The 19,076-nt window shown below is 44.0% G+C and overlaps 2 protein-coding genes across 2 annotated transcripts in view; both read left to right on the top strand.

Annotated features, from left to right (window-relative positions):
* Nucleotides 1-285: 285 nt before the first annotated feature.
* Nucleotides 286-1,325, top strand: LOC131287303 (thioredoxin domain-containing protein 9). Its single transcript, XM_058316337.1, has 2 exons — nt 286-833; nt 904-1,325. The coding sequence occupies exons 1-2, from the start codon at nt 297-299 to the stop codon at nt 1,012-1,014; spliced, it is 648 nt and encodes a 215-aa protein (XP_058172320.1). The 5' UTR covers nt 286-296; the 3' UTR covers nt 1,015-1,325.
* A 3,238-nt stretch (nt 1,326-4,563) lies between these two features.
* The window catches only part of LOC131286019 (oxysterol-binding protein-related protein 8), a 29,504-nt gene continuing 14,991 nt past the window's right edge, over nt 4,564-19,076 (top strand). Inside the window, exons 1-2 of the mRNA XM_058314877.1 lie at nt 4,564-4,720; nt 9,793-9,900. Coding sequence (XP_058170860.1) covers nt 4,564-4,720; nt 9,793-9,900 — 265 coding nt within the window. The remainder of the gene's footprint in view (nt 4,721-9,792; nt 9,901-19,076) is intronic.

Below are 19,076 nucleotides of genomic sequence, written 5' to 3'. Positions count from 1 at the left end.
CAACGTGTATGGCAAGGTATTTTTACGTTGTTGCTTGTAATCCTCGTGTTTTCTGGGGATATGCACTGGTGCTTTGGTTGTATTTCTCGTGAATGAAGATCAGATGCCTTCGTGACGAATGCAGGGGGTCCATGCAGTGACCGATCGACCGACACCGGTCTTCGCAGTGATGTTTGGAGTGTTTTCTTTGCGCGGGGGCGGTTGAACAATTGCCAAAAGACGTTTGCCTGTATGGCATCCAGTAACTAACCGGCAGTCGTTGGTTTCATTAAATTGCAGTGAGAAAAGAGGCCAACATGGAGCATCTGATACAGAACCAAGTTATTTCGGCCGCGATGCAGCTGGAGAAGCATTTGGACAACGAGCTAGACCGCCTGGAGAACCTCAACACCGACGATTTGGAAAAGCTACGTGAACAGCGCATTCAGCAGCTCAAAAAACAGGCCCAACAGAAACAGGAGTGGAAGAACATTGGGCACGGCGAGTACACCGAGCTGGCGGACGAGAAGGAGTTCTTTGCGATATCGAAAAAATCGGCCAACATTGTGTGCCACTTTTATCGCGACTCCACACCACGCTGCCGCATCGTTGACATGCATCTGAAGATTCTTGCCACCAAGCACCTCGAGGCCCGTTTCTGCAAGGTGAATGCCGAGCGGTGTCCGTTCCTAACAGAGCGCCTCCGTATCAAGGTGATACCAAGCATTGCGTTGATAAAGGACAGCAAAACCAAGGATTACATCGTGGGTTTCACCGATCTTGGGAACTGTGATGATTTTAGCACCGAAATGCTGGAATGGCGCATCGCACAGTCCGGAGCCATCGAATATAATGTAAGTACTTTAGCTAGTTATACCTTGGTTTGTTGATAATTATACATTGTTTGATTTTTAATCCCAACAGGGCGATCTTCTCTCTCCTCCGGATACGAAAAAGCAAAAGAAACCGTCAAATCAGAAAACAATCCGAGGTGGCTACGATTCGGATGATTCCGACATTGATTTTGATGACTAGAAAACCTTCCCTCTGTGACCTGAAGCCTGCCGTTAGATGGCCGTCCGAAACGGCAAAAGACATAGCGCAATCGTGTAGCGATAGAGTTCCCGCATCGTCCAACGTTAGATGTCTCTAAGGAAAACAAATCATCCCGTTAATTCCCGGCGTTCCAAACGGAGTAACGCCCGTATCGTCTTTAACTATTGCTACTGATAATATTATTACATATTTTAGGATAAAACGGCTTATCGAAAGACCCAACCCCCTTGCCGCTCTTATCGGCTAAACCTTCTGCGTATCGAATTTCCCTGCATTATCCGAGGACTTAAAAACCCATTGTGTAAACTGCAGAATGTGTCTTTTACGTTTTTCGTTTGAAATTAACAAAATTGCACAGTATTTTACTCATCATCCGTACGGCACATATTTATACCCTTCTGTGTTTCAGGTTTTACACAACTAACATACATAGCCTTATCGTAACGGAATCATTTAAGGCGACTAATTTAAGCATTTCGCTATGGCTTGTGGCTGAAAAGTCGGTAGAAAATGTAATAAAAACTGTCGATAGTTTTTTTCTCTCTACCTTTCTCTTCGCACAAGAGAAAACTAAGAAATCAAAAGTGGAACAAACTGTTTCGAATCAGCACAGAATGATAGCAAGGATACAATTCTTTTGCTTACCCCAATGTAACGATGTACTCATTATAAGTTTAATAAATCCCTCGAGAACAGATGTTCTTAGTAGAAACATACGATTTACATAAAGTTCGATTGTTTCATTTTGGTATGCTAAAATGAGGCAACGCACCTCTCAACCGAAGAACATGTTTCTCGCAGTTTATTCAAGGCAAGACTTTTATTACCAGAAAATCCAAAACAACATTAAAGCTTACTTGATGTAAAACCTAGTTTGCTTCATCATTTCGCCATATTTATGTTAGCCTTTTGATATTTCCAAGTGTTGAATGAAGGCTATTCCATTCCAGAGAACCCAAACCTCCAGCAAGCAAATACAATCCGGTCAAACCTGCGCCAGCGTAAAATATTGCAATATTTGGATCTTTGAGTCGTTGATTCACCTAGAAACATGCCAGTGCATTTTATTTCACCAAGTGGTGCATTTTACTCTACTTTCCCGTACCTTGACCATTTTTTACAATGTTATTGTTTTTTTTTAAACTGCGTTGTAATATTTTTGTCCATTTGACCATCTTCAATCCCTCTATAAGCTCTGCTGTATCAATAAGTATTGATTTTTAAAAAATAGTTTTAACAATCCAATCGTACACCAATCAAATGAGCTCAACAGAACAATGCGCGTTCGCTACAAACTTGAAGAAGGTAGTGTAAACGCAAGCCGCTTGTTGTCAAATATTATCCCACCCCACAGTCCACCACCCATTGTACTTTTCTCCTCCTGTTGTCCGATTGTTGGTCGTTGTTTCGTCAACGAAGGCAGTTTGCGTAGACTTTGCCGCGGTGACGGAAGACTGGCACCGAATTTACACTCAAAATTAGCGTCCACATGATACTCCGGCACGGTAAAGGTACGTTTTCTGCTCGCTTTTCGGTGGACAGTTCAGGGTAATTGGTATCATCATACGTTTCATTCATTAGCAATTGGTAATTTCCGTCACTTGCGCGACTGTTACGAGGGAGTTCGGTGATGCAAAACACGGACAACCGGACGGAACTAGTAAAAGAAATCCCATCTCGGGGGGTAGTGTATCGTATTGCAGCCTTCGTGAATGGATAAAGTATCAAGTTTGTTGATTCGTTCCTATTCAGGGTATACCGCAAAGTGTCTGCGAAATTAAATGATCAGTTTATAGTTTTGTGTGCAAGTGTGTCTAGAGCCCGTACATTGTGCTGGCCGTTTCACAGTATCCGAACGAGAGCAGAGTTAATTTTAAGCGCCTGTGTGGCTACTGGCAGTTCGGATCGTCGGATTCGCGAATAATATCCCGAGCGCCCTGCAATTTCTGAGTTGAGAGAAGGTTCTCACAACATGCCATTTTCCCGAAATGTGAATTTTCACATGCATAATTTTGAAACCAAAGGCAATCTGCCAGCGACAGCAGTACGCTTCGGAGGATCCTCGTGCTAGGAAGTGTTTCCCATCCTGCTACCGAGTGTTTCAAGAACATCTAATTTTTATTAGGTGCGATATTTTTTATTCCCAGTTTTTCTTTCTTTCAAACTCGGTATCTTTCTCAGGCCCAAGGGAACGAAGGCAAAGCCGGGAGAAATGAAGAAGCCAAAAAAACAAACAGTAATCCAATTACGTCCAACCTGCCACGCTTACTACGTTCAACGAGGAGTGTTTGACGTAGACAGTAATTTATAAAAGAAACAAGGGGAAAACTTTGCAACAGAACTGAAACGCAAGACAGTTTTGGAACCAGAGAACGGATGAGCAGTGTGATATCATTCCATTTCCTTGACGTATTACACCATCTCCGTGATAGTTTGCCACCGTCACAATTAGTAATGTGCTTTGTACACTTTTTCGTTTTACTTCCAGCGAAACCGATGTCTCCCAATCTCGCATCAGGTACCGCAATGAAGTAATCTCACCGGAAGCGGTCCGTCGCCCTAGTAGTGTATAGATCTGCACCGCGCTAGTTCGCGATTTTCTCACTCTACCGTAGTATCCTTTCCGTGGCTGGAAATACCGAGAGGCGGAAATTGTACGCGTTTGTTTGATGGTTGCTGCCGACGACGACGACGACGTGGACGACAGCGGAATCGCAAAACCGGAACTCGTACACGTTCGTGATTTGTGCGCTCTCCTTCACGGACGCCGTGGTGTCGCGTGAGCAGTTGCGCGATAAGCGATCGGAAGGCAGCACGGGAAAATAATCATAAATCGGCAACGACGAATCGGCCACGGAGACCAGCGCAACGCAGGTTCCGGTCAGGGATGAAACGGCAGCAGTAAACACAAACGGGTGGCCGCGGGGGTTGCTCGGCGACGCATATGCCACGGCGATTACATCATTTCTCTCTCGCGTGCCAGCGGGGAGTCTGTGTCTCTGTTGTGTCGAAGTAAGCGCAACTTCGGCTTCGCGAGCCCGCGAGACTTGCCAAGAGAATTTAACTCCATTGTGCAAACATTGCCCGACGCCGGCGGAGTGCTCTTGTGTTGTGTTGTCCGTCGTCTAGGACCGGTGTCGCAGTCGCAGCTTCAAGTCCAAGGCAAGATAAATGAAATGATCTAGTCAGCGGTAGATCTGCAAGTGTAAAAGTGTGCGTTTTTATCGCGAATTGTGTACATCTGTGCCCTGTGTGTGCGTTGAAAAATAAAATAGTCGTAATTACTTAACCGGCCTCGGTAGTGCTTCTTGTGTGACACGCGGCACGTCCCGTCGAGCAGCTTTATCTGCTATCAGTGAAGCCAACGCACCTCCTCACGCAGCTACTCCATCTCCCCTGGGGGGAGTCTGCGTTTTGTCTTTTTCTATTACTACCCACGTTGCAGGCAATTTTTGTTCGCTTTAAATTTTAAATACTTCATCAAAGTTCGACCCGGTGCCTCGAAACAAAAAAGGAAAAAAGCGTATAATGAGCGCCAGCAGCAGCCATGGGCCGTCGGCGTCCGTCAGTGCCGTTTCGACGCCAATAAATGCCGGCAACCGGCCGGAGTCGGCCCCAGCGTTTGGCAGCTCCCAGCCAGCCTCCACACCACCCAACTCGTCCTCATCGGGTGGAAAGTTTCTCGGTAAGTTTGACCTTTTCTTTCCCCCTCCCGCGTTCGCGGCTAGTTTTCCCCGTTCGCAGTCAGTGTGGCCGTTGTTCTCTTTTCTTTTCTTCCCCCGGGAAGTTTTATTGTTTCGTTTATTGCTTATCTTTAAACATCCCCCACCCCTTTCCCTCCCACCCCGGTGCTCCAGCGATGCTCTAGCTCCACAAGAAAACTCTTTTGGTTTGCCTCGGAAAGAAAGGGTAATTCTTTTCAGCCCTTTGGAATGTTCTGTGGATTTAAAAGATTTGTTTCTCGGTCGTCTCTCTAAAGCCATCCTACCATACGGGGGCAAAATTCGCATTTTAGTTGACCTTGGTAGTTTATAAACGTAGTTTGTGGCCATTTTCGATGGAAAACACAAGAACCCTTTATCTGCGAATGAAGAGCGTATGAATCGCAAATGGTTTGTTTTACTTGGAGTTAAATGGATCTCTGTTATAAAAGACTAGAATTGTGTCTTGGTCATTATTTGCCTCGAGTGACTAAGAACGAGATGTTGAAGAAACAGTTGGTATAAAACATGAATTATATTCTCCGGAATAATTTAAATTTAAAAATTGTTTCAGTTGAACTACCCTTGTATGGGAGCATCATTGTTATTTGATGTACAGTCAACAGCATGTCAAATGTGGCATAACAAGAAAAATATGGTTTACTGCAGTTTAACTACCTTCTTACAAAACATTTATGAGCATTTCAAGCAGAGCTTTGTCTTGTTTCTAGAAGAAATTTGTAGTGTACATTTTTTTGAATATACATTGATATTTTTAACCCGCATAATCAACCATTTAAGAAGGCAATTGAACTTTATCAAACCACCAAGCAGTAGAAACGTGTTTTTTTTGTTGATTGATGGAAGTGAAGTCAATCGGATTGCTATTTTTGCCCCAATTGGCTTTCCCAGTGCAATTGATTACGAAACGGTTCCGTTTGGTGTTGCGGCTCTTTTCCTTGTACTTCCGTTTCTCGACGGCGTTTTCTTCATCTAATCTATCCCCCCTTCTCATGCTCTGTGCAACAAGTTCCACGGGCTAGTTAATAATAGCCCATACCGACGGTTTTCCAAATTCGGACCACGGATGGATAAAAATAGTTCTTCCATTGAACGGATTTTTTTATTTTCTACTATAGTTTCATGGTGGGTCTTTTAATCGACTCCACTGATTGCCTTGGGAAAGTTCAACTCAGCTTGAAAATGATTCATGAGTTGCAATTGTTCAAACTTGTGCAATCCATCGTAGAAAAGTCTCATCATTCTTGGAAACTTCGAAGTAATTTACCTGGTGTTTCCGAGCTACTGATTTATGAATGACTTGTCCACTGGAATGCCCACGCCGGGGCAATCGGAAGCCAGCAAGTCACCAACCGTGACATGAGATGGCGTGAAACTAGTCCATTTGCTCACGTCCTGCCATAGTGCTGTCGAGAGGGCGCAGGGTGGCTTCCGAATAGTTTTCGCATATTTTAATGACTTCACTGCGCCCCGATCGGCGACTTATGGTTTTGGTCCCGATGCAGTTGAAACTCGGTGCCAAGCTATTTCCACGGACCCCCACGGAGGTGGATCGCGTGCCGAGCGACAATTTAGCACTGCCCACGGTCGTGACACTCGACCGTGTCCTCGCACCCTGGCCATCGCGGCATGTCGTGGCGCCGGCTGGTCCCAGCCTTCTACCCAGGGTTTCCTCTTTTTTCCACCGTTTGTGAGTCAATCCAGTGTTACTTCCGTCCAATAGTTGAACAACAAACAGACACACACGCACACACCAAGTCCATGAGGATGGTGTGTGAAAATCAGTCCACTTCCTTCCATGGACCAGGAACGAAACTTACTTCAGACTTTTGCCGGTTACCGACGGCTAAGTTTGATCGATTTCGATTCGCAAACCGGCGCGAAGTAGTGTCGGGAAAATTGCAAATTGCACGCGACACCGACGATGGTGGCCGGAAAAAAGGGAAAAGAAAACCTTTTTCATCCTTTTTATCGCGTGCTCAAACATTCCGTTCTCGTTCTACCAGAAGTCGAAGTAATAGCGAGCGGTGCAGGGATGTATCGTTAAAAGTTTGGTGAGTTAAACAAACCAAACACGTGATTCTTTTTCATTCCACGTTTGACGGTAGGGAAAAGTTTCTGCTTTGATCGAAAACGGTGTGCGGGGACTTTACAGAAATGTTATTTCGAAACAAGAACCCTCGAAAGTTAAGATTTTAAACCAAGTTTGTGCTACCTTTGCGGGGAATCAAGTCTGGTTCCCCGGGATGGCAGCTAAATATCCACTAACTTGCACCGTTTCGCGACGGAATCGCACACGTGCCCAATCCGCTTTTGCAACCACCCCGCGTTGCGGTCGGGGTGGCGTGCTTTTGTTTCGAAGATTTATTATTCATGAATTCAAATTGTTTTTCGTCGCCAATTGCTTTCGCAGCCTGCCGGTTCCATCGTTGCGTTCCTTGCATGCTGGGAGGGCGCCGGGGGGGTGATCATCCCAAGGGCGTGAAAAATGTCACTCCCAGCCCACGAGGGAACAGGGGCGAAATCTGTCCCTCTCGAGAAAAACAAACCATATACCATAGGAGCAAACGAAACAGGAGTGGGTGCCTCATCTGCGAGGCGAGGAGTTCGTTAGTGGCCTAAAGTGCTGGCACTGTGGATGGTCGCCATTGTTAGACGCTTTTGACAGAACAATCCCTCCGATTGCTGCCGGGCATGGAGCGGGGACGGGGGGTGCCCACTAGAAAGTGAACCACTGGCAACTCCACTGTAGCGCCCGAGCTGCCCTCTGCAACTTTTGCGAAACAATGTGAGGTCCTGCAAGCGATCCTGACACGGCAAAACCTGTGGATGGATGGATGACTGGGTGGTTTACTGGCAACTACCGCACGCTAATTAGAGCCCGCGGTGTTTGCCGAGCTGAACAACCACCGGAGGATGACGATGATGATGATGATGATGGTGATGCCGGGCTGTCGGAACGTTTGCATTGGGTTGGCCCCGAGGGGTGGAGATACGCGGTATCGTTCGGATGCATGAAGTTGTGCCATGCTCTAAGGGCGACCTTTTTCATCCCTCGTACTCAGTGTATCACGCAAACAACATGCCATATTCACAGCGTCAAATAGGTCAGGGATCAAATGGGAGGACTCGTCGAATCGATTTTTGTTCCAGCCAACCGAATGTTTCTCAATATTGGTTGTGGGTTGAATGAAATGAATAATTGAAAAGAAAACAATTTATTAGAAATTTTTTTCCATGACTTGTGTGCTTTACATGAAAATCATTTCATTTCGCATCAATTCTGTACGATTTTTGTTGGTCTATTTTTTGCCACATGAGCGGCCTATTACTGTCTCGCCATTTCAACTTTTGATATCTTTGCATAATAGTTTATAGATTACTTGCCAATTTTTTTTCTTTTGAATAAACCATTGAAGATAGACGTTAAAGTAAAAAGGACGTATGGAAAACAGAAAACCCAAATAAAACACATAACGTTTGCATTAAAAAAATAGACAAATTTTCATCGGTGATAAGAAAAAAGTTGACCAAGCTAATTGAATGAAGGAAACTTTATTGTAAAGTTACATCTTTTAAGTATCTTCAAAAAATATTCCGACGGCCAGTAAGAAGGCCTTACGGTCCTTGGCCGAAACTTTAGCCATAGCCGGCAAAACCAGTCGTGTAAGGATGTTTTCCAGTTGTTGTGAGGCATTCATGACCAAATGCTACACCGGTTGGACTTTAAAGTGTTGGAATAGGCCCTACCTTTAAGTGTTGTAAATGTTTTTTTTCGATTGGTTGTAGTTTAGAGCCATAAGGAGGGTTAGCAGTGTGGAGTATATCTTTTATATTTGACCCGTTCAATTTCTCTGATGCTCTTTGCGCATGATTTACTGTGGCCAGGTATGTCCAAACCACTGAATCGTACTCTTTTTTATGGTTTTCTGATAAAGTTGCATAATTAGAGAATGTACTGGACACTGTACACTGCTCCATACACCGGAAGTCTTGACAGGAAGAACAACGACTTTGTGCAAATCTTTCTCGTTGGTTTTCAGCCACGATATGGCGTTCTATGGGAGTTATGGGTCCCCAAAACATTTTAAATATATGGTAACAAGCTTCAAAAGCAACGTAAAGTGCCAGTTTTTTCCACTTGTCGCTGTCTGGCTTTAAATAATCTTTGGTCACGTGGCCCGCGATAAAGCTGGATGTTTTCACACACAATCAAACGTAGTTGGTTTAATGCTTTGGCCACGGCGGATTCAATTTAAATGATACAGTTGTCAAACTTGTTCTAAATTTAAAAGGAATGCTACTCTTTATTTTGCTTTTAACAGAAAGTTGCTAGCATTTTCCGTTTTGGCTTGAAAATACGTTTAAATTTGTCTTCTTTTTTTTCAAATGCAACGTTAATGAAGCGCATCTGTACAAACAGTGCTTTTTGTAAGGGTAACAACTCTTCTACAAACGAATTATCAATTTGTAAACATTTGCTGTGGAGACCATATTTGGCAAATGATGAAAATATGCAGCGGGGACAAGTTTGTAAAGAATTTGTAAAAAATGATGAAGAAAAATTGCACTAACGGCATAGTCTGAATATAGCTTCTTGATATTTAGTTTTCAATTAATCTTGTGTTGAAATCATTCAGCGATGTTCTTGGTTGGAAAATATAAATTGTGTTAAGTACATTAGATTGTATCGTTTTTGGACATTCACCAAAATGAACTAAATTTATTAGTACATCGATTTTATTTTCCTATTAGTGAACGCGTCACTGTACTTATTTTTCTCATCTCACCACCTTCATTTACCACCTGACCATCTGTACATGTATATATATTTTGCCATAACCACTGTTCTATATTGTTTCCTCATGTCTTTTACTTTCTTTTCATTCCGTGTATCTGCACGCGCTCCACCATCCGGCAACCGAACCAAACAAAAAAAAAAACCCCGACCTTCCCTGTGCCACAATCTCCCTTTTCCCTCCTCGTTGCTGCTCCGAACCCCATTTTCCGTCACCCAACCCCCCGCCCACCACAGACGTCAAAGCCGAGGAGAAGAAAAGCCGCCGTACATCGCTGCAGATGCTTCTGCCCAAGCTTCCTTCGAGCGACAGTGCCGGCCCCAGTCCCGGGCCGTCGTCTCCAGGTGATATGAACATTTTAACCCTAAAAGCCTCACAGCCTCCTCCCTCGACCCCTCTCGCTTCGATGCCGATGCGTGGCGTCTAGTTGCTCTTGATGTTGTCGTGTTACTTGTGTACTCCAATGAACTAAATAGGTGTACCTTTCCTTTCCGTTCGTACTTTCCTTTCCTCTGTGTGTCGATGTGCAGCTCGTTCTGTGATAATGTTTGCTAACATATTTATATTCGTTTTACATTGCATTGCAGCGTGCTAACAATTATTTGTAGTAGTTTTTACCTTTTTATTAATTTTGGTACCAAATTAGCTGGTCCACATTTACTGATAAACACACCCAAATGTACCATGATTACGTGTAACTTAATATGTCGTTTAACAAGAGAATTTCAGATATTTTATTTCAAATACACATTTGATAACTCAATCGACGAGGTGAAAAAAACAAAACCCCAACATACGTTTTATCATTAAAGTTTATTTCCCAGTAGCACTTTTCCACCCAGGGAAATCCGTTGACCTTTCGAACGGATTATTGGAGATATAGTTTTTTACGAACGAGGAGTGTGTTTATGATGGTGGTAAAAATATTTACGAACCCTATACACTTTACCGGTCCCGGAATGGCCACGCGTTCGGATTGTCCAGGGAGTGGATTGTCCGGATTGTGTTTTCCTTTTTAATGAAAATGCTCACCCCCGGGACATTAAAGGGGGAATACGGGGTAAGTCTGATGTCATCATGGCTGGCCCATTTTATGTCTTCACTGGCGCACTGGCGTTTGGTGTTGCGAAACAATGGGAAAAAGCGGGCGGAAAGTGTGTAATCTTTCTCTGCTGACTGTTGAGGCACATGTATTTATGTGGCTTGATTTTTCTTTCCCTTTTGTAGGAGGACTTCACGCGGACGTATGCATGTTACTGTCAACAACTCGAAGTGGTTGTACCGTATGCCTTTTGGGATTTTACCACAAGCACATTCCGTGCGAAGTGTCGTAGTGTACGCTGGCTATAAACAACCTTAAAAATCCAATTCCCCCTTGGGAAGAGACCTCTCACCCCCACACGACAGGAACCGGTCGTGCAATCGGTTTCAATCGCTCGAAACTATCAATTACGACACGTGCGCCGACTTCAGCCTCTGAACACCGAAGGCTACGCTCAGTTAAACTTTTCCGGTTTCCTACGGCAATTTCTTCACCAGCACCTTCGACTGTTGGCAATAGAGGTGTTTTGCCGGTTGCGAGTAACGTTCCCTTCCGGTAGCTCACGGGGTAGCTTTCGTCCCTTCCCGTTGCGAGACGAAACATTTCCTTCACGGTACGGTGAAAGTGTAAATTGTTCCCTCTCCTTGCCGCGACGGGAATGGGATGGGAAAAACAGGAAAAAACGCACACTTTAAGGAGCTAACGAGCGCGAACACGAGCGATTATGCTAAACGGATGCCTCGGACCTGGCTGCTGCTGCTCCGTCCCCCCATCGCGCTGCCCCCCGATCGATGATTATCGCATTTCATGGTTGCCCCCGCAAGGCGCAAAACAACACTGGCGCTTTGGAGGTGGGTGGCTTAATTAGGTGCTGCGAGGTCCTTAAACCGTTCATCCAGCTGTGGAAGTGAACAATTTAGCAGTTTTAATTTTCATTTCTTCTTCGCACCAAGACCATAAAATCATCCTCTGATTTTATGCTTTCCACCAGCCTTCACGACTCTTTGCCAACGAACGAATTTTGTTGCCAACCTGATCCTGGCACACACACACACATGTGGGGGTGTTTCCGTCATAAATAAAAGGGAAAATAAACATCACAACTAAACATATTGATCAAACACCATGCCGGGGACTGGCGGTGCGTTTTTGGCACCAGTTCCAAAACCATTGTCGTCCGTCGTTGCAAACGAGCAGTTTTAAACCACGTTCAATTTATCACCCGCCACCGTTCGTTGGACATTTGTCGTGAGTCTAGGTTGTTGGTTAAATTGAATAAAAAAAGCAAAAATACTACAAATATACATCACCGGCACAACAAAAAAGATACAAAGTGTATTTACAATGCGCGGCTCCCCATTACTCCCGCAGTACAAAAGTGGTCGTAAATATTTTCCGAAATGCTCCAAATCGCTCCCAACCCGCCCGAAGGAGGAGTGACGGCAATTGGGTAGGCTGGCGTTCTTTATCGTCTTAAACGTATGCCACTTGCCGAGGGGGGGAAAGCGGTAAAAAAGGTGACAGACTTTGCGTCATGTTGCCCGGCTTGTGCCGAAACAGGGTTTACTGTGGAGAGAAGAAAATAATAATAATCGTAATAATGCAGCAGCGAACGGGCAAAAGATGGAGAAAAGGAGCGTCTTAGTGACAACGACACCCATTTCGATCTCAACCAAGGTTACGTAAGCAGCTCGGGGGGAGCGCATAAGGAATCGCAGCACGTCAACATGAAAAAAAACAAATCCGGCATTATTTTTGTCGCAACGAAAGTAACGGGGAGGAACTCCGTGTGGCGTTTGCGGTAGGAAATAAAGGAAAGGCAGGGCAAAAAATAAAAAAAAGGCTTTTACCACCGGAGGTGGTATTAGAGGGAGGCTTTAGTTTTCCTTGCCAAAAGCAGCCACGGTGCCGCACATGTGTCGCCATTTACCCAGCATGAAGTACTCCGTTCGCCATTGCCACCCCAAGGACGAAGTGATGCTAGTATGTGGTGGGGGGGACCCCATGGGCGACGGTTTTTAGTCACCACGGGCAATTGCCTAGAAGCCTCGAAGTCGGTCGGACCACAAACTAACCGCTCCGTCACGTTATTTAATACTGTCCGCCTCACCGCCTGTGCTCGTCCCATTTCATTGCGATGTGAAATGTTTTCCATTTCATTTGTCCACTGGGAAGGAAAATATGGACCACTGTGTGTGCGCCGGCTTGGTTTGTGGTTTTCTTTTTGTTCGAGCGTGGAAAATGCGCCAAGGGAGGCTACAAAATTGAGACGTTTTTCATCGCTGGACACACGGTGCTCGAATTTTTTGGGGCCCGGTTTTCGGCTTTGGTCGGTATACGCAATGCGCAATGTGCTGGTGAATGTGGGTCCCCGGGTGTGGTGGACATTCCGTGGGCACTTGCGATGGCCCTATTTAAACCGTGTGTTTTTTTTCTCTTCCTTCATTCCGGCATTGTTAGCTACAGGTCCGCGGGGAAATCAGATAAAATAATATTTAACGCTGCCATGTCTCTTCGTTCGTTGCTGTTATTTTTTCGCTCGTCCGAAAAATCTCGGTTGCGTTTGTGCATGCAGTCGGTTTTTATGTTTGCCACTCTGCTTATGTTTTCCTTTTGAGCTTTGTTTGGTTTGCAAAGAGGTTCTTGCAAGTTTCACTAAAATGACGGTACTCTAACTACTATCGCTAGCAGCTTCTACTGTGGTGGAATCCAGATTTAAATCAAAAGCACACTAAACACATGTTGTTTTTTTTTACAAATGGACAAACTTTTCATCTTAGTTTTGCAAAATATTCATTTTAAGCAATTAATCGTTCGGTAATACTTGATGTAACGATTAAATAACCATTTTGTTATGCAAAAATGTAAGCAAGTCCAAAATAACGTCAATTGCATTAATATACTCGATTACTTTAATAATTTTCTTCAATCATTAGAATGCAAAAAAAAATTAAATTGTATTGAATGCAAAAAACTTCAGCATTCTGTTCACAAATAATTCGTTTTTCGTGTAAATGGGCATTGGAATATGTTCGTAACTCTCCCTAAGTTAACTATCCCTAGTTTTTATTTCCTCTGGAAATGGGACAAATCCGATTAAAATAAATAGCGCATTGAAGAAAAGTTTTTCTTTAAAGTTTTCAACTGCCGGACTTTTTTTTAAAGAGTACTCGTTCTAAACAGATAACTACGGTAATTGTCTTTAATTTGTGACCTTTTTTAAACATTAGACTTATCGAACTGAATTCAAATAAATCGGTTTCCATGCCATATCTAGGAAAATGTTCGTAACTCTCCCTAAGTTAACTATCTCTAGTTTTTTCCTCTGAGGCAAATCAAATTAAAATGAATATCGCATTGAAGAAAAGTTTTTCTTTAAAGTTTTTAACAGTTGGACTTTGTTTTAAAGAATTCTCATCCTAAACAGCTCAGTACGGTAAATTTCTTTAGTTTGTGACTAAGCATTAGACGTATCGAACTAAATTCAAATAAATCGGTTTCCATGCTCTATCTAGTTTGCCAAATACAATGAGCCTCGTGGCCTGCAAAACCAATTTGCTTCGGGGCAAGATAAGCGACTTATCGTACGGATTGCGAGCGACTGATAACGTTAAGTGGACGACTTCAGTAGACGTCATCTGGAGAAAGCCCATAATCGCCCGGTTCGCATCGAGTCAGCGTTTATTTTAATCACTCTCGCCGTCGTCGCCCGGTTCGCGTTCATCAAAGCGATCGTCCGAGTGGTAGATTGTTTGGCGCCACCCTGCGACGACGCCAATCACCGGCGTCTGCTGGCCTTCGACATTCGCTCGATTCGACTCGAACGGCCGAGGAGGGTGCCTTGGGTGCTAAATTGATTTATGGAAGGGCTGTCTTCTGTACACTCAAACCCTGTGTTTCTTCTCCTTTTCGCGCCCTCCAGTGGTGCGATAATGTCATTAAGGTGTCCAATCAAGCTACTGATAAGGTTTGTGGACGGCTACCCTACGGTCCCCTCCTCGCCCGTTTCTAACCTAAATTTTCGGTTAACCCAGTGAGTCATTTATTTACCACTTTTTTTCCACGCGTTTGGCTTTCTTCCACGAGCCTCGAAACACATCGCTCCAAACAGATATGATCAACACCATCATTGTTCGTTCACGATTCGGGCGCATTAGCTTTTCGGCAATAAAAATCAGCGTCAACTTATCACAATCCATCACAAGCCGACAGGGAAGGTGATAGGCGGGTCGGAGGGGGCAAAAAAGTACAACATCGTATCGCGAACATCATCGGATCACCTAATACCGGGAAATGTTGTTGCGCTGTGAATCCGTTACGCTTTCACACCACTTCAAGATAGCGGGTCACTATTGGATTAACGTTTATTGTGGTTGTGAAAATCGCAGCTTTTCTTCTGAGAAGGTTTCCTTCGAGGGGTTTCTCAACGGCACGAAAAGTCAGTTTTCCACGAATTTAAAAACATCCCTTTTACACAGCCTGCCAAGATGATGCGGTACATTGTTCAATCTGTTCAGTCAAGAATGTGCACAATTTTCGCCTTCCCATGTCTCGAAGAATCCCCCTCTTTTGGTTTGATGGTTTGAATAGGACGAGATTAAAATCAACCCGAATAGTTTGTTGAATAGTTGCGCCTGAGATTTTGCGCAGAAGCAAACACTTTGACCGGCTTTTTTCTGGATAGAAAGGATCTAGACCATGGAGAGTCGGGTTTGCGGATGACGCAAATGCGTCCTACCGAGCGGAAGTTATTATGAATTCTCAAGACGTGACTAAAGTGGCGGATGATGATTCAGATTTCCCCCTTCCAGGCGGATAAACAGTGGGCTTGGTGCAATTGAAATCATCAACAAGAAAACTTTTGCCAAAGTGCATCGCTTTGGGAAGCGATTCTTCCGACCGCGTTGAAAACTGCCGTTGTGCCGTTCTCCGTGTCGGACAGAGGAAAAGTTTCTCGTCGTGCGCCAAGACAAACAAAAACAGTTGCCTTCTGCAAACGAAAGTTTACGTTTTCCATCACCGCACGCCTCCCCCCCCCCCCCCCCCTCCTGCTTGCTCCACCCAAGCGCACTGTAGAATAGTCATAGAAAACCGCTCCGGAGGCGATTCAAATCACGAATGCAAATAAAAACATGTCTTCGTCGTGGCGACTGCAGGTGAATCAGGTGCATACGCTTGCCCCCTCCGCCGTAGGTCCGGTGTGTCCGGAGGCCAACCTGGTTAGCATATCTGAACGTGGATTGTGCTCGAAGCCACATTGCATTGGGAATTGGATTTTCGTTCTGTCCCTTGCTTTGACCAGTGTCGCGGCTCTAACGAGCAAACCCAATAGAGGGCTGCTTTTGCCTTTCTGCGCGTATACAAATGGTCAGCTGTGGTCCTTGAGACACCAATTCAAACACACAAACACACACAAACAGACCATTGCAGGCAGACACAACAGAATGTGGAGCAATCGTGTTGCGATTGAATAATTTACATGTGTTCAAATATTTAAAAAAAGTACCCCCGGCCGCGCGCCGTGTGAGGCTTGTTAACGGAGGAAATCCGCCAGGACGTCCGCTTGGAAGTGTCCCACGTGGTCGGACTTGATTGAATCCAGTGCGAACCGAGCCGGACGGGTGTTGGACCGGTGCCCATTAGGGAAATTAGTTTCCCACTCCGCCTGACATCGGCGCGTTGTCCCCCCGAAAAGGCACGGGGGCTTTATTTTTCCACATGAAATGTTTCGTAAGTGGTTTGTGTTGGGAAAAGAGAAACATTTTGTACACAATCAGAGCTCCGTTTCTTATAATATGTAGAAAGTTTTATTTTTTGATTCAATTAAGAAAATGTAAAACTTTTTAAAAAGGTATACAACAAGAACGGAAAAGTTTTAAATTAGGAAACTATAATTAAGTTGTCAAATGTATCTCTTCCATACCTTGGACACAAGCAAGAGCACATGCACAATAAGACAGTTTTCTTTCGAAGTCTCTCAAGCACTTTTATGTAGCCTTCAAACGGCAAACTCGTTACGATAGTTGCAGCCGCTTTCAAAGACCCAAGATGATTCAAGTCCAACTTGGCACTTTGAGGCGAGTGTGTGAGTCCGCTTATCCACGGCTTAGCATCGATCGACATCTATTCATCCGTACTTTCCGGCTGGTTTTCGCTGGTTTACCACTTCTACGGCCGGTCTACGTCAGCTCGAGTGTCCCGAGGCTGGGATGCACAGCACTGAATCATTTTCTTAGCTCGTCACCTGAAGCGTTATGAAAGGTTTGTGAAAGGATGAGTTGCGGTGACTGTTATTTATAAATAGCGCAAGGTGCAAAGAAAGCCGCAAACCCATCCTCACCGTTCGTGGCATTGCAGTTGCAGTGTTCTTTTTGCCGTAGGATACTCAAGTAATCTGTGGGTTTCTTCTAAGACCGTTGAGCGTTTTGTGTGAAGATAATCATCTCGGCACACGGCGGAATCTGCCGACATGGATTCTAAGCATTAGCAGATTCTGACGTCACTTGATGAAAGGAGCGATTTGAAACTAGGACAAGACATGCGTCTATGTACTTCTCGAAAGGAGTTCTTTCTACCTTCTTTTGGAAAGTGTCAACATTTTATCTGACTCTAAAAATAAATTGTAAACTCCATGTTATCCAGACGACTACCTTAGTCCCCGCTGGCGTGCCCGATAAGAGCTATATCGTACGTGTCAATGTGCCCGATATATTAAGACCTTCATATATGAATCAGCTGAGCCAAGGGCAGGGTTCACCGGTTGCCAGACGTCGTCGTCTTATCTTCAACTTATTATTCTCTTCGATTTCTCCCGTCGAGAACACGGTTGTCAAAATGAATTAGCAACTTTCGTGATTTTATTTGCAAGGCAAACGCATCAGCCTGGGATTTGAGTGTGGCGGTGATAACGTTTCTTCATAAGCTAGGAGTCTTATCGATTGATTTCTTGGAGATTATATCGATTATGTATTAATGTTTGTGGTTTCTTTCGGTGTGGTAGTGGTCATTAGTAGAGTATGAGAGACTGCACAAAAAGATGTGGGAGTAGAAGTCTGAACTGAGTATCTCGTAGGCCAAATGTAGGAAACTCCATCTCGAGGGTTCAATGCGTCTAATATTTTATATGTCCTACGCACAAACTTTTGAACCCTTAAGTTTCCCCTTAATTTTGTTCTATATACAGCTAGCTGGCTCGGGTAAAGATGTTTTGAACGACAAAAAACTGTTGAAAATATTTGGCTTTTAACAACACTACAACTATAGGTGCCATGCACTGTAAAAATCAAAGAATTGAAAAACTCGGTCGGATAACTTACAGCTTCGTGGGAGTTGGAAACTGGATCGATGAAAATATATTATATCAAATCAATCTCAAGTTTCGTATCTTAAAGTTTAACTCTTCAACATTTGCATGTTTTTGCTTCATTGTTTGCATTCATTAACTGTACGTCAAAAATACCAAAACTTAACAAAATTTGTAATTTTTACCGACAATTTATTTTTCTTGTTACTGAAAAACCGATCTGTTCGAAATCAACTTTTGCTCTTTGAAAAGACAAGCTGCTGTGACTGTTTATACTTACGAGTTGAGATTATACTTCATATGTCAGTCCCGAATGTAAACAAACAAACCAATATATGGCGATAGAAAATCGTAATTTATTAAAAAACTATGTTATTGTTGGACATGAGATTTAGTAAAAAACCTATTCTCATGCCTATGAAACATAAGTGCAAAGTTTGATTAAAAATGATTCAGACTTTTAGAAGGAGTTTAATCACCAACACCGTGACACAAGAGTTTTATATCTTGTTCCAATTTTTAGAATTTTGTATATATAGATAAATGTTCTTCGCTTTATATCGAGGACTCATATAAATAGTCATTCAATATCTCAAATCAGATAAAGATTACCCGATGCGCCTAATATCGTCTCCGTTGTATAGACTTTGTTTTAAAAGAGTCTATCGACTCATGGTCCAAGCCATCAATGTACAGTGAGGAGAGGAGTTTTTATAGCCCTTAGGAAAGCAACTAAAAAGCAATGCAGCACAAGAGAATCATTGATTGGATAAAGGATGGTACATCGTTCCTAATTCCGAGGTTGTTGTGTATCAATGTTTCCGGCCTCTTGCACGTTGCATCGGAAGCAGGTCGGTGCTTTCAAGCACTTCATATTGCACCGTTTTACCCAATGACAGCTGCAACGCGAGGCTCGCACGTCGTTTATCGCGAATCGCGGGAAATCACTGGCACACATCAGCTGCCTCTGCCTTATGCCACTGCGGTGGCTTTGGTTGGTAGGTCATCGTGAGAGGGCCAGCTCGGATGGGATATGCCTCCCTACCTCCTGGTGATGGTGTTCGATAGCGAAATCGTTCTTGGCATGATACTTCCAGATGTGTACGAGGCCCAGTTTTGTTTCGTCCCTTGCGTTTCATTTGCTACCGTTTTACCTTCCCTTCCTTCCTTGTTGC

This window comes from Anopheles ziemanni, chromosome 3, assembly GCF_943734765.1.
Source record: "Anopheles ziemanni chromosome 3, idAnoZiCoDA_A2_x.2, whole genome shotgun sequence".
NCBI classification, from domain to species: domain Eukaryota; kingdom Metazoa; phylum Arthropoda; class Insecta; order Diptera; family Culicidae; genus Anopheles; species Anopheles ziemanni.
Note: the sequence above shows the minus strand (reverse complement) of the source record. Positions and strands in the feature narration are given on the sequence as shown.